This window comes from Capricornis sumatraensis, chromosome 12, assembly GCF_032405125.1.
Source record: "Capricornis sumatraensis isolate serow.1 chromosome 12, serow.2, whole genome shotgun sequence".
Lineage (NCBI taxonomy): Eukaryota > Metazoa > Chordata > Mammalia > Artiodactyla > Bovidae > Capricornis > Capricornis sumatraensis.
In genome coordinates this window covers 21108282-21122578 of record NC_091080.1, presented here as the reverse complement: position 1 = coordinate 21122578, position 14297 = coordinate 21108282, and the positions used below count along the sequence as shown (strand labels likewise).

At 36.7% G+C, this 14297-nt stretch overlaps 1 protein-coding gene across 3 annotated transcripts in view; it reads left to right on the top strand.

Moving 5' to 3' along the window:
- Positions 1 to 14297, top strand: part of SUGT1 (SGT1 homolog, MIS12 kinetochore complex assembly cochaperone) — a 41147-nt gene that overhangs the window by 7996 nt on the left and 18854 nt on the right. For all 3 annotated transcript variants that reach the window (XM_068984491.1, XM_068984493.1, XM_068984492.1), the window contains 6 exons: positions 730 to 800; positions 3168 to 3221; positions 3594 to 3610; positions 4396 to 4430; positions 5949 to 6045; positions 8197 to 8304. In XM_068984491.1, coding sequence (XP_068840592.1) covers positions 730 to 800; positions 3168 to 3221; positions 3594 to 3610; positions 4396 to 4430; positions 5949 to 6045; positions 8197 to 8304 — 382 coding nt within the window. The remainder of the gene's footprint in view (positions 1 to 729; positions 801 to 3167; positions 3222 to 3593; positions 3611 to 4395; positions 4431 to 5948; positions 6046 to 8196; positions 8305 to 14297) is intronic.

Genomic DNA, 14297 nt, shown 5'->3' with positions numbered 1-14297 from the left:
CTATTTTATTAGCTGCAGTATGTAGTGAGATACAGTTTGTATGTGTGTATAGTTTAAAATAGTGATGATTGAAGTAACTGCAGGGTATAGATGAAACTGAATGTTTCAAATCCCTTTTTTGTGTCATCATTTGAAATTTACTGTGTCTAACTGACTAGAGAACATCTATTTCTCACCTAAGCTGTACAGACTACACTTAAAGATGACTGTGTCTATGTACTTTATATCCCAGCTTGTTTCTGTTAATAAGTGTAACTTCATTCTTTAAGAATCAGAAGCTTCTTTAATTCCTTAGTGTAACTATATTTTGGAATAAGCAAGTATGTATAATTAATAAATTCCTTCTGAAATGAGTTCCACATTTTTAATGGGAATTAGATGTTACCCTGGTGACTCAGATGGTAAAGAATCTGCCTGCAGTGCAGGAGCCTGGGTTCAATCCTTGGGTGAGGAAGATCCCCTGGAGAAGAAAGTAGCAACCCACTCCAGTATTCTTGCTTGCAAAATCCCATGAACAGAGGAGCCTGGTGGGCTACGGTTCATGGAGTCACAAAGAGTCAGACACCACTGAGCGACTGACACACACACAGATGTTATAGTAGAGTATTTTAGAACATCTGTTGGCTTATTAACATGCTTAAATTCTTTTAAAAGAGAAACTTTTTTAAGAAAGAAAGCTATATTTCATGGTCTTATATGTATGTGCTTGTTTTTAATATGCTCATACAGGATATGTGAATACCATGAAAAAAACTATGCTGCTGCTCTAGAAACTTTTACAGAAGGACAGAAATTAAATAGTAAGTATTATAATTGTATGTTAGTAAACTAGTCCATTATATCTGGGTATCTTAAATATCATAGCTGAATCTTGTTAGTATAATCTAAAGTTAATTATAGAAACACTTTTTTCTCTCTTAATGACATTTCATGTTGATTGCAGAGTTTGAGTTTACTTAAAATTTGATTAAATTGGCCTTTCTTAGTATTTAAATCACAGAAAAACTTAGAAGCAAAAGAACTGTTTAAACACTCGGCGTACTCCCAGTACTGGTCTGGCTTTTTAGTTTTTCCTAATGGACAAGTGAAAGTTTAACTTGCTCTCACATTCTGAAGTCTATTTAAGTTGTTATTCAGATTGCCGAGATAAGGAAATCTTAGAACAAAGATTTTTATTGAGAGGTGAAGTGTAAGTTTGGGTAAAGTATGATAGGGTATAGAAGAAACATGGAACTTTGAGAATATTGTGAATTTCTAAACTGTCTTTTTGAGAGAAATAGATGAAAATTATCCCAACAGTGTGGATATCTATGTATAATATATAGAACTTGTTAAAAGCCAAGTATCAAAAAAAATCTTCAAAATACAAAATGTTGTCAGTAATCTCGTAGATAATTATAGACAACATGATCTTAATTGTGTTCTCTCATTTTATCTCCATCTTATGGTAGAGTGTTAACCACAGTTGTCTAAGGTGGTAGTTCCTAGCTGGGGATGGTTTTCCTCCATGGGGGATGTTTGGAGTGTCTGCACTGATTTTTGACTCTCTTGACTGGTAGATGGGGGGTATATCATTGACACCTCGTGAGGGGTGCTGCTCAACATCCTGAACAAGACAGTCCCCACAACAGAAGCATCTGGTCCCAGATGTCAGTAGTGCTGAGGTTGAAAACCCTCATACAAAAGTCATACATGATTATACTTTATATACTAAAATATATACTGCTTTGAATATTTGCTTTTCTGCTGTGTACCTGCTTGAGAAGGGTGACAAGCCCAACTTTGCAAACAAAACCTACAAATTAGGAAAGACGAGATCTAGGCAATAGGAGGTACTCTCAAACTTGGTTATCCCAAGCATGGTATGTGAATAATAGGGCTATTCAGTTACCAAGCTAGCATGTATGCACTTCGCAAATTCTAGAGTCCAGTTTTCTTGGTGTCTTGTTACATACTTGAAAACCCTGATGAGACATAAGTCACTTCATGTTTAGATTTCTAAGCCCTATTTCTCTTTTTTTTTTTTTTATCATGCCATTGACTTTTATCCTAGAATTATTTCAGAGGTGGCCTCAGAAGAGGGTGTCTGCTCTTTGGTTTACTTTCTGTTGAGGATATTTAATTTAAAATCAAATTCATCTTTTAATTCCAGGAAAATCTTATGTTAAACTGTTCAGCTTCCGTTTTATTAGGGTAAAAAATTTTTAACTCCATATTACCTATTTCCCTCTTTGTATGATAGGAATCAGCTTATTTACTGATTAATTTGAATAATTGGTTCTTCACATTTAGAATTTTTATATAAATGTTCACCTCTATAATGTGTGTGTATGTATTTTAAGGCCTGTATAGTTGAATTCTGTCTGTAAATTAATGAATTAGAAAATTTCATTTTAAGAAATTTTAAACTTTGTGTTTTTCAGAATAATGATACCTGCAGTTAGCTTAAATTAGGAAACTTTTATTATGATCACTTCTAATAATTTTTCTTAACATTATAATTTATTAGATGCTATGATTTTTTAGATACTGTCATTGCCCTGAGTCTTCAGAAATAATTTGCTTATGCACATGTTTGCCTTGCTGTCTGTGCAGTGAACTATGATTCACTGTATGTAGTGTCAATGGTTGTCAAGGAACTTGGAGATACTTAGAGATACAAAACTCTGCAGAATATAAAGATGGTTCTTGGTGTTGAAGGCATGATGATAAGTACAGCTGCTGAAGAAATAGTAGACAGGATAAGCAACTGCATTAGACAGCAGACAGGTGGACAGAGGCTTCTGGGGTCCTCCCCCAACTGACTGCATATTAGGGATCTGATTCAGGTGTGATTTTGTTGTGTGAGAGGAAGCTCTTTTAAGAGGAAAGGGATGAGGAGAAATGGAGATTATCTGTATCTAGGAACCAATAAGGTTGACTGGTTAAAACTGATTTTTTACAAATCAGAATTCTTCAGGATGAACAAAATAAATATTAAACCTCACTAATAGCTATAATATTAAGGATAGCTACACACTATTAGGACAGATGATTTTGTCTTAACTTACTGTTGGATCCATAGTTTCTAGAACCGTGTTTGTAAGCTAGTAGGTATGCAGTCAGCATTTGTTGAGTGAGTATGTTAGGTTGTGCAGATGAGTGTTGTTATAGTTTGTTCTTTCTAGGTGCAGATGCTGATTTCATTGCTTGGATTAAAAGGTGTCAAGAAGCCCAGAATGGTAAGTGTGCAGACTTCCCATGGTCTTTCAATTTAAAAAATAGTCAATGTCATTTTTTTGTTTTGATCTTTATAACTTATAATTTAAGTAGTGTGTGTTCTATTAGATTGGGATTTCCAAAGGTATTTTGATTTTTTTACCTGGTTCCTTATGTTGAAAGGGAGATTCGAATGGATTTGTTTTGCAATGGTAAGAAATTACTGAGGAGTCTCAAGTGACTCCAGACTGTAAAATTAAACCACTTTGTCTTATTAGATATGCATGGAGAATTGGTTTCCTCAATAATATGTTTGTGCCTTAGAAATCATGTATGTAATTTTGTCTGTACATGTACTGTTATCTGAAAATGTTTCTTTTTTATGTTTTTAATAGGATCACAGCACGAGCTGGTAAGTCCAAAGGTTTTAATCCTTTGTGTTTTCACTTAATTATATTATTATTGAATATATTTGAGACAGTATTCTGAATGCACTTTCTGGCAGTTCTGCAGGTCTGTAGGACAGTTTTACTTATTTTCTTCCTCCAAATGCTGTCTCTTCCCTTCTTCTTTAAGAACAAGTTAGAGGCCACCAGTGACCCAGGGCAAGTCCTTTAGATTTATTAATAAGCAGTTTAGGAAGGTGTGAATTGGTTAAAAAGAGTCACTTTGTTTCTCAGTGGTCAACATAGATTGTTGCAGAGAGACGGTGAACCAGGATCAGGCTGTATCAGGGAGGCACCATGCAGGTACTCCTCCATAGGTTTCTCCAGGGCAGTTTTGCCATTATTAAGCCTGGAGGTATTAACACTACATTCCTGAAAATGGTTTTTTAAATGTTACTGTTATTTTCGGTTTAGAGCATTGCTGAATCTTGGAATCTGGACAGTGTATCTGTAATCTTTTTCAAACATATCTTCTGAAATTCTTCTTTTTTTTTTGCTGCTTTTGTTTTAGAAGAAAAATGATTTTTGAAATGGAAACTCAAAAAATTTTTAAAATGTTGAATATTCTGATTTTTGTGAAGATGAATATTATTTAACATTGATGTATACTGTGCTTTGTAGGGAGTTTTCATGTAATTATTCCATATCAAAGTAACTATAGCACTGGGTAAATTAATAATACATACATTTTTAATATGCAGTTACTAAACTAACTCGTAAAAATCTTTCTCTTTCGATGTGCCCAAATCAGTCTGCATCCCAGAGGACTCATCAGTCAAAAATCAAGTAAGGATTTCTTTTTCATAATGCATGATAAATATGCCTAAAGGGAAAAGAAACCCTGTCATTTAATAGTAAGCAAGTCCCTACCTGTGATTTAAGTATTTCTTAGTTTTTAAGATAAATCTTACTGAAGCCTTGAAAAACTATAGTTGTAAGACCATTAACCAATTTGAATTAGTATTCCTGTTACGGTTAACTTAAAACTGGCTTCACATGGTTGCATATTATGTCATCTTTCCATATATTAAGAATAACGTCTTACATTTAAGTTATTGTTATTACATAGGTCAGTAAGTTAATAGTAGACCTGATAATGTAACTTTACCTGCCTTTTATATTTGGAGTAAATTTTTCATGGAATAATTCTGCATGAATTGAAAGTTACTTGCTGAAGACAGCAGTTACAGTTGTGAATATAAGTAGCAAGTGAGGATCCCTGATACATGGTGTGTTCATTGTATCAGTGTGGGATTATTTTATATATATTCTATACTCCAGACACCGTAATTATTATTTATGTACCCTACCCCTAACTTAAATAATAATTACGGTGTTTGGAGTATAGAATATATATAAGATAACCCCACAGTGGTTTAATAAATATACCACATATCAGGGTACCGTGCTTCATCCTGGGAATGTAATAGTGGTAGAATAGATCAATAGCTCTTCTCTCACAGGGTTAATCTCGTCTAATTTGAAAGTGAGGATCCCAGCTTTCAGAGGGAAGGAGACACATGATTAGAATCTTTCAACACACTAATCTTCCCACATACTTTGAGATTGAAGGTAGATGCTCTATTTAATACTGTGCCTGACAGAATGAGTTGAATTACTTTAATTTTAGCTCATTTACTCCTGCTCCCTGAGCTCGGGACTACCCCCAGCTTTGGTAAAGAGATCCTGGAATATGGGGTTGGGTCCAGTATATCACCTGCTACTGACTTAAACTGATTGCCGCATCCTTCTGAGCCTTTTTTTTTTTCTTTTTTTTTGTAAAATTGGGTTAGAACTGTTTACTTCTTAGTATTAGGTTGAAATGAGAGGGTAAAACTATTGCTGATGTATTAGAACTATGATCTGTTTAGAATAAATTTTATTGTTTATTTTTAAAATCCCCTGGAGGTCCAGTGGTTAAGAATCCTAGCTTCCACTAAGGGGGCATGGGTTTGATCCCTGTTTGGGGAACTGATCCTGCATGCTGCGTGACGTGGCCAAAAAGAAGAAAAATTAGCTTAACAACACTGTTGAGGATCCTTTAGAACCTAAAAATTTATGTAAGTATTTAAATCCACTGGAGAGAGTTGGGGCATCATCTACCTGATTTTCTCTTCCATCAGTACAGATCATGTGCAATTGGTTACATAAAATTAGTTCTGTGAGCCAGCAGCTGCTTTGCTATTTTGTTCCTCAAGGTGGAGCTCTTGTTGTTCATCAGATTGTATTTTATCTTGACAGAGCAAAGAAGCAACAACTTTAAGAAATTCAGAAGCTCTAAGTTTCCTTTTTCTTTTTTAATAGGTATGACTGGTATCAAACAGAATCTCAAGTAATCATTACACTTATGATCAAGAATGTTCAGAAGAATGATGTAAAGGTGGAATTTTCAGAAAAAGAGGTCATTATAGTCTTTGAGTTATTTTTTATTGAGATTAAATACTTTTATTTATAAATGTGTGTGTGTGTGTGTGTGTGTGTGCACTCAGTTGAGTCTGACTCTTTGTGGCCCCAGGGACTGTAGCCCACCAAACTCCTCTGTCCATGGAATTTTCCAGGCAAGAATAGTGGAGTGGGTTGCCATTTCCTACTCTAATTTGTAAATATAAATAAATAGATATTGCAGAATAATTTATAGCAATCTATCAAGCATGTATCATTTCTTCCTGAGATGATATGAATATGCTGATGAAGATACGAAGCATTCCTTTTCCATTTGGATCATTTTAAGTTTTGAGACAAGAGTATATATACTGTAGGTTATAGCTCATATGCCTTCTTTCCTCTTTAGATTTGGGATTTAAAGCAGAAGTGGGTTGGTAAATATAAAAGACACATTCAGGAACTTTAGACGCATTATAACCATGCTTTGGTTACGTTTGTGTGGTACACTTAATGGAAAAGGTCTGCTTCTTTGTTATGACTTTAACCATATTAAATGAGTATGATTTTTAATAACTTGGTTTCTTAGCATTTAGTGGAAAACCTTGTGATAGATATTTAAGAGAGTTTGTGGCAGAACTAGACGTTTTGCACAAGAATGCTTTTTTTGTTACATGCTATACTATTTGGCCCTTGTATCTTGAGTTTCCTTGAGATTTAAATGTATAGTATATGTTATGAAACATACTCTGTTCTTTAATTAGGTATATAAGAGTTTCTGTGAAGAATACCAGGTTGTTTTTGTTTTTTTTTTTTTTTTTGATTGGCGCATTTAGTCCATTCACATTCTTTTTTCCTTTTTTGTCATGGGCGGTGCTATTTAATTTTGGAGTAGAATTGCTTTACAGTGTTTCTGCTGTGCAACAAAGTGAATCAACCATATGTATACACACATCCCTTTACTCTTAAACCCCTTCTGCCTTTCCCCGTCTCACTCCCTAGCTCCTTGTGCTGTGTGGCCGCTTCCCCCAGCCGTCTCGCACGCCATAGCACGCATGCCTAATCGTGCTGTGTAGCCGCTTCACCCAGCCGTCTCGCACGCCATAGCACGCATGCCTAATCGTGCTGTGTAGCCGCTTCCCCCAGCCGTCTTGCACCCCATAGCACGCATGCCTAATCGTGCTGTGTAGCCGCTTCCGCCAGCCGTCTCGCACGCCATAGCACGCCTGTCTAATCGTGCTGTGTAGCCGCTTCACCCAGCCGTCTCGCACGCCATAGCACGCATGCCTAATCGTGCTGTGTAGCCGCTTCCCCCAGCCGTCTCGCACCCCATAGCACGCATGCCTAATCGTGCTGTGTAGCCGCTTCCGCCAGCCGTCTCGCACGCCATAGCACGCATGCCTAATCGTGCTGTGTAGCCGCTTCACCCTAGCCGTCTCGCACGCCATAGCACGCATGTCTAATCGTGCTGTGTAGCCGCTTCACCCTAGCCGTCTCGCACGCCATAGCACGCATGCCTAATCGTGCTGTGTAGCCGCTTCACCCTAGCCGTCTCGCACGCCATAGCACGCATGTCTAATCTGCTTTCCCATTCGTCTCCCCTCCTCTTCCTCCCTTCCCCACCCCCTGCCATGTCCCCAGCTCTGTTCTGTATGTTTTCTTCTCTATTCCTGTCCTGCAGACAGGCTCATCTGTTACCATCTTTCTACATGCCAGATACATGCATTGATACAGGATACTTCTTGTTCTCTTTCTGACTTCACTCTATGACAGACTCTAGATCTATCCACATCACAAATGACCCAGTTTTGTTCCTTTTTACAGCTGAGTAATATTCCATCATATATGTGTACACACACACACACATATATATGTATGTATATACACATCACATTTTTATCCATTCATCTGTTGATGCACATTTAGGTTACTTTCTTGTCTTGGCTATTGTAAATATTGCTGTAATGAACATTGAGGTACATGTGTCCTTTTGAATTATGAAGGATACCAGATTTTTAAAGGATTATTTTGAGATTCTTAAATCTTATATTCCATATAAGGTTTTAAAAATACTCTGCAACAGTACTAAAGTTCTGTAATTATAGTCAGTTTAAGTACTTTACCCTTCAAGTTAATTTATAAAATGTGCTACTGATTTTATGTTCATTAGTTGTCTGCTTTGGTGAAACTTCCTTCTGGAGAGGATTACAGTTTGAAACTGAGACTTCTTCATCCTATAATACCAGAGCAGAGCACGTTTAAAGTACTTTCAACAAAGGTAAGACCATTGAAAAGAATTGTCACTGGTAATCTTTTCAAAATTTAGGAACATTGGTCATCTAATTATCCCTGTGGTTGTAAACGTATAGATTCTTCTAGCCACATATGTTTAAATTAAATAAGAACAGTAGTTTTTGAATAATAGTTTTTTTCCCCTCCCCTGATTCTAGGAAAATGGAGTTTAAAAATCTAACCTCAGCAGTATTTATATGCTTACTAAGATAGGTATAGTACTTCTTGATAAAACAGCTTCCACTAAAGATACAATGATCAGCGTCTTCTTAAGATTCGATACTGATAGTGTTTCTTGTCTTGGACTTGTCAGTTTGGTCCATTGGGGTATATAAATACTTTTCTCACACTTCCTTATGGAGTTAAAAATACAGACTATTACAAAGATGAATCTGCTGTTTTGTGTTTTAGTTAAGCTGAATTTTAGGTTACTGTGTTATGAGGGATTAATTGCAGTTTGAAAAACTAATCTATAGATTTCTTTATATTTTCAAAAAGAGTAAAAATATGCAATAAAGTTAAAATTCATGGAATATGTCAGGTACCAGTAAGAAGATGTAGTAAGAGTATAGTAGGACAGAAGTGTAATTTAGCAGAAAAAATACTGAACTGAAAATAAAAAAATCTGACTCTGGGTCCTTGCTTGCTCTGTAAGTGTAGACTAGTGATCCACATCACACATGTGATCACGTGATCACACATGATCATAGGGCATGATTTCCATCATCTTGTGAAAATGAGAGAGCTGTGGACTCTGAACTCTGAAATCCTTTCACCTGTAAGATTGTGTGAGGGTGTATGATGAGAAAGAATGACATAAATAAATTTTCTGCATTACTATACCTTTTCTGTACACATGTTCTGCAGTGTAGTCAGTTATTTAGCTTTTGAGCTGTGTGAATTCCACTCGTAGGCTAGAATCACGGTTGGCTTATGTCATGAAGAATGATAACTGGGTCTTGTAGAAAGAGGAGAGCATCTGCAGAGGGTTGGAGCAGGAAGTGCAAAGTAAAGAAGCAGTAGTTTTTGCATCCAGTTAAAAATGATCTGCTTAAAACTATCTGAAGAGTGAATCATACAGAGCTGTTTATTTAGGAGGCAGAGACAGGAAACAGTTGCTTGGACGACAGAAAGTGAGAAGAAGGATGACATCTTCTGAAGATTTTAGTCTTACCGGCCCCGTCTACATTGGACAGAATTTGTTTAATAATATTGGGTAAAATAAGCAGAGAACTACAACTCGATTTGACGGGGAGATAAGTCAGAATATTAGGAGTTGGCATTTACATCTTTCTATTGAGAGGTTGTAATGCATGTCTTCTTGAAATAATTTAAATTGATTTGTGTGAAAATATGGCAAGTAACTTCAAAACCTGTTTCCACTTTGTATAATGCAAGAGGGTATTTGGTGACTGCACAAGCCTGTGTGGCCAGAATGGAGGCTGTAACTGAGCACTGTCAGTTTTTATTCTCCTTTGGATCTTGTGAGTGCTTGATTGTGACCATTCCCCAAAGCCCTCTTACTGTTTTCCCAGCTTACCTTTTTCCCCCCTTGGTCCTTTCTTTAAATGCTACATAGCTACTACCCTTCTCTGTATGGTAGTTTGTTTATATATACATTTATTTCTCTTACTTTTTGTAAGTCTTCTAAAGTTGAGAAGCTGTCATACTTGAATCTCTGTATGTGCTTCAGGGAAAGTTGCCAGATAAAGTACAGGTGGTGGTGGTTTAGTCGCTAAGTTGTGTCCTACTCTTGCGACCCCATGGGCTGTAGCCTGTGAGGCTCCTTTGTCCAAGGGATTTTCCAGGCAAGAATACTGGAGTAGGTTGCCATTTTCTTCTCCAGGGGATCTTCCCAACCCAGGAATCGAACCCGGGTCTCCTGCATTGCAGGCAGATTCTTTACCAACTGAGCTATGAGGGAAGCCCTAAAGTACAGGATATGAATTAACTTTACATACAGTAAATAATTTTAAGATACACATATCTTCCATTTGCTAAATTTGGCAATCCTAGCCCTGTACACTATATGTCCTGAGTAGGTGGTCAGTAATTATTCAGAGAATGAATTTAAATTGCATTCTGATATTGGCCTTACCAAATTTGCAGAGTGTAATAAGTGTCTTCATTCTTAGGTTTACAGGTAAAAAGAAACTGAGGTTCATGGACTTCAAATGCTTTCCCCAAGTTTCAAGTTACTGAATTGTTTAGCATGGCCCAGGAAGAATATTTAGACTTTTGTTTCTTTTCTTAGGTTTGTCTAAGTTCTGGACTAAAAAATTTAGATTTGAAGGATATATTCTGGAGGATGATATTTTCACTTTTCTAACCCAAAGTAATATATTTTACTTTGTTAAGCTATCTGTTTTTAAGCTGTGTTTTATGGGAAACAAATAGAAAGAATTGTACCTAATTAGATCCTAAGGGAAATGACATTTTTGAATCCTTTTTTATACAGCAGAGGGAGTCAGTATTAAAATATTGAAAATAAAATCTTTCTCTGGGTTACTGAGGCTTTATTGATGTCACTAGAAGGGGAAAATAGTAATTTTCTTTTCATATGTTTGCAGGTGGATTGAGAAAAGGGTGCATTTTGCCTGGGAAAATCTGCTTGATATTATAGAGTCTGTAAAATCTGTGGTTTAAAAGGGCTGTTTCTTTGCCTTTTGAGAATCCTGTTTTCTTTCCTACTTTCAAATAAATAGTGCATGTTGCATATTTATGTATAACTGTTGGTTAAGTGTTATTCAAGTGAAATATAATTTGCAGCAAAGATAGGAAGAGTTAGTACCCTTCAATTATTGAAATAGCATTTCTTAACTTTTTTTTTTTTTTTTTTTTTTGCCATGCCACACGGCTTGCAGGATTTTAGTTCCTTGACCAGGGATTGAACCTGGCCCCAGCAGTAAAAGCGCCAAGTCCTAACCACTGGAGTTCCAGGGAATTTCCCTTAACTAAATATTTTACAGTATAGTATCTAATGTCCTTTCTTTAAAGTCAGAATTCATATATATATATATATATATTTTTTTTAGTAGCACTGATAGTTATTTCTACCTTCTACTGAATACCAGCTTATATATCTGCCTGCTGATCCATTTTTTAAAATTAAGAAACTTAATTTTTTAATTTCATGTTGTTAATCTCATGACAGTATTCTCTCAACACAACCATAGGATTTATCTTCAGTAACAGCTATGCTGTAAAATACTCATTTTAAAGATTAATATTCACTCCAAGAAAAATTGCTGTTGCAGAAATGTTCTTGTGTTCCTATTTTTAGTCAGAGTAATTTTGTGTATTATGTGAATATAAAATATGAAGCTTTTAACTGGAATTGTGGGAAAAAAAGATGTGTGTCTTAGAGACAGGTAGCCTTCTTCTCCCTTCTTAATCCACTAAAATTTTACAAGTTTTAGTATTCTTTTTTTAAATATTCATGGAAGAATCTTAATTATGATATGATGGGATTGGAGGTGTCTGGTCAGGATACTCCTGCTGTTTTGAAACACAGATGTGTGTAGGGTTTTGGATTATTGTTTTGTTAGTGCTGTTTGATGTGGTAGTGGTGGTAATAAGGTGTTTTTTTTTTTCTAAGTAACTGTTTAGTTGCTGATATCCACAAATTGCAGATCTTGGAGTATATTCCTGCTGCCTTTTCTATTAATGAATGTATGTATATTTTCAAAAGAAAAGGATTTCACTGTCCATGCTATCTGTAGCTGGCTTGTTAAATTTAGTGTGCAGTATGGATTTTTTTTTCCGTGCTCTCAGATGTTTTTCAGCAAAGTATTTCATCATATGCATTTACTGTAGCTTACTGAGCCAGTGCCAGGTTGTGTGGCCTGTAAAGAATTACAGTAGCTAACTGTTTTGATAGCTGTGTAGTATCCTATGAAATCCTCACAGTTACTACATGGTGCCAGTATTGTTACTACCTTTTTACAGGTATGGAAACCAAACCCAGAGATGTGAAATAATGTGCTCAGATGTTTGAGCTAATTGTAGCAGTGATGAAGAGACTCGTAATAGCATTCACTTACTTGCCAGACACAGTGCTATGTTGTTTTCATATATGGTTTTGTTTATTCCTCATAAGAACCTTAAGTGAGCTATGCCCCTGTTATTGTCACTGAGTTGCATGTAATCCTTTGCAACCCCACAGACTGCAGCACGCCAGGCTTCCCTGTCCTTCACTATCTCGGAGTTTGCTCAGATTCATGTCCATTGAGTTGGTGATGCTGTCTAACCATCTCCTCTGCCGCTCTCTTCTTTTGCCTTCAGTCTTTCCCAGCATCAGGGTCTTTTCCATTGAGTCAGCTCTTCGCATCAGGTGGCCAATGTATTAGAGCATCAGCTTGAGCATCAGTCCTTCCAGTGAATGTTCAGGGTTGATTCCCTTTAGCATTGACTGGTTTGATTTCCTTACACTCCAAGGGACTCTCAAGAGGCTTCTCCAGCACCACAGTTCGAAAACATGAGTTTTTCCATGCTCAGCTTCTTTGTGTTCCAACTCTCACATCCATGTATGACTACTGGAAAAACCATAGCTTTAACTATATGGACCTTTGTCAGCAAAGGGATGTCTTTGCTTTTTAATAGTCTTGTCTAGGTTAGTCATAGCTTTCCTTTCAAGGACCAAGCATCATTTAATTTCATGGCTGCAGTCACCATCTACAGTGATTTTGGAGCCCAAGAAAAGAAAATCTGTTACTGCTTCCACTTTTTTCCCCATCTGTTTGCCTTGCAGTGATGGGACCAGATGCCATGATCTTAGTTTTTGAATGCTGAGTTTTTTGGTTTTTTTTTTAAATAATCAATTAATTTTAATTGGAGGCTAATTACTTTACAGTATTGTATTGGCTTTGCCATACGTTGACATGAATCCACTATGGGTGCACATGTGTTCCCCATCCTGAACCCCCCTTCCCACTTCCCTCCCCATCCCATCCCTCTGGGTCATCCCAGTGCACCAGTCTTGAGCACCCTGTCTCATGCATTGAACCTGGACTGGCGATCTCTTTCACATATGATAATATACAATGCTATTTTCTCAGATCATCCCACCCTCGCTTTCTCCCACAGAGTCCAAAAGTCTGTTCTTTATATCTGTGTCTCTTTTGCTGTCTCACATAAAGGGTTATCGTTAGCATCTTTCTAAATTCCATGTATATGTGTTAATATACTGTATTGGTGTTAAGCCAGCTTTTTCACTCTCCTCTTTTACCCTCATCAAGAGGCTGTTTAGTTCCTCTTCACTTTCTTAATAGGTAGGCCCTATTAATCCCATTTTACACGAGAAACTAGACCTCAGTGAGATTTGTCATACGTCCAACAAGTGACACCTATTTGGCTCTTCTCTTTTAGAATTACACTACTGGCTGGTTTTGACTTGTTCACAACTTCTGCTTATGTGGCTCCCTCCTTTCTAAAATGTGGATGGTTTTCCTCTTACAGGGCTTTTCTGTTGGGTGAGGTACATGAAGCACTTAGTACCTGGGGAATGTAACAAGTGCTCAATAAGTATTGCTGCTGTTATTTAATTTTCATTATTTAGATTTTTATTTGGGTTTTAAAATCAGTAAACGCACATCATAGAAAATTTGGAAAAATATTAGGGACCTGAGAAAGTAATGTCTCATTACTGATGACATTTTGGCATACTTCCTTCCAGATAATTAGGTATTTCCCAAAACTTAGGTCTGTTGCTTACAGAACGGACACTGGAATTTTTTGTTTATGGGAGTGTCTCTTCTGATTGATTTCTTCAAGAAGAATCAAGGTGGTGAGGGGCCCTATGCACCAGCACGGTGCCTGGCTCACAGTAGGCACTCAGTACTCGTTTGAGCTGTGCTGTTAGAACATTGGGGAAGGTGATTCATGCATTACCATCCTTTGCATTAAAAATGTTATAAAATGATTTGAAAATAAAAATAAAGACAGCAGATGTGCGTTCTGGCCTCAGGGAGACTGAGCTAT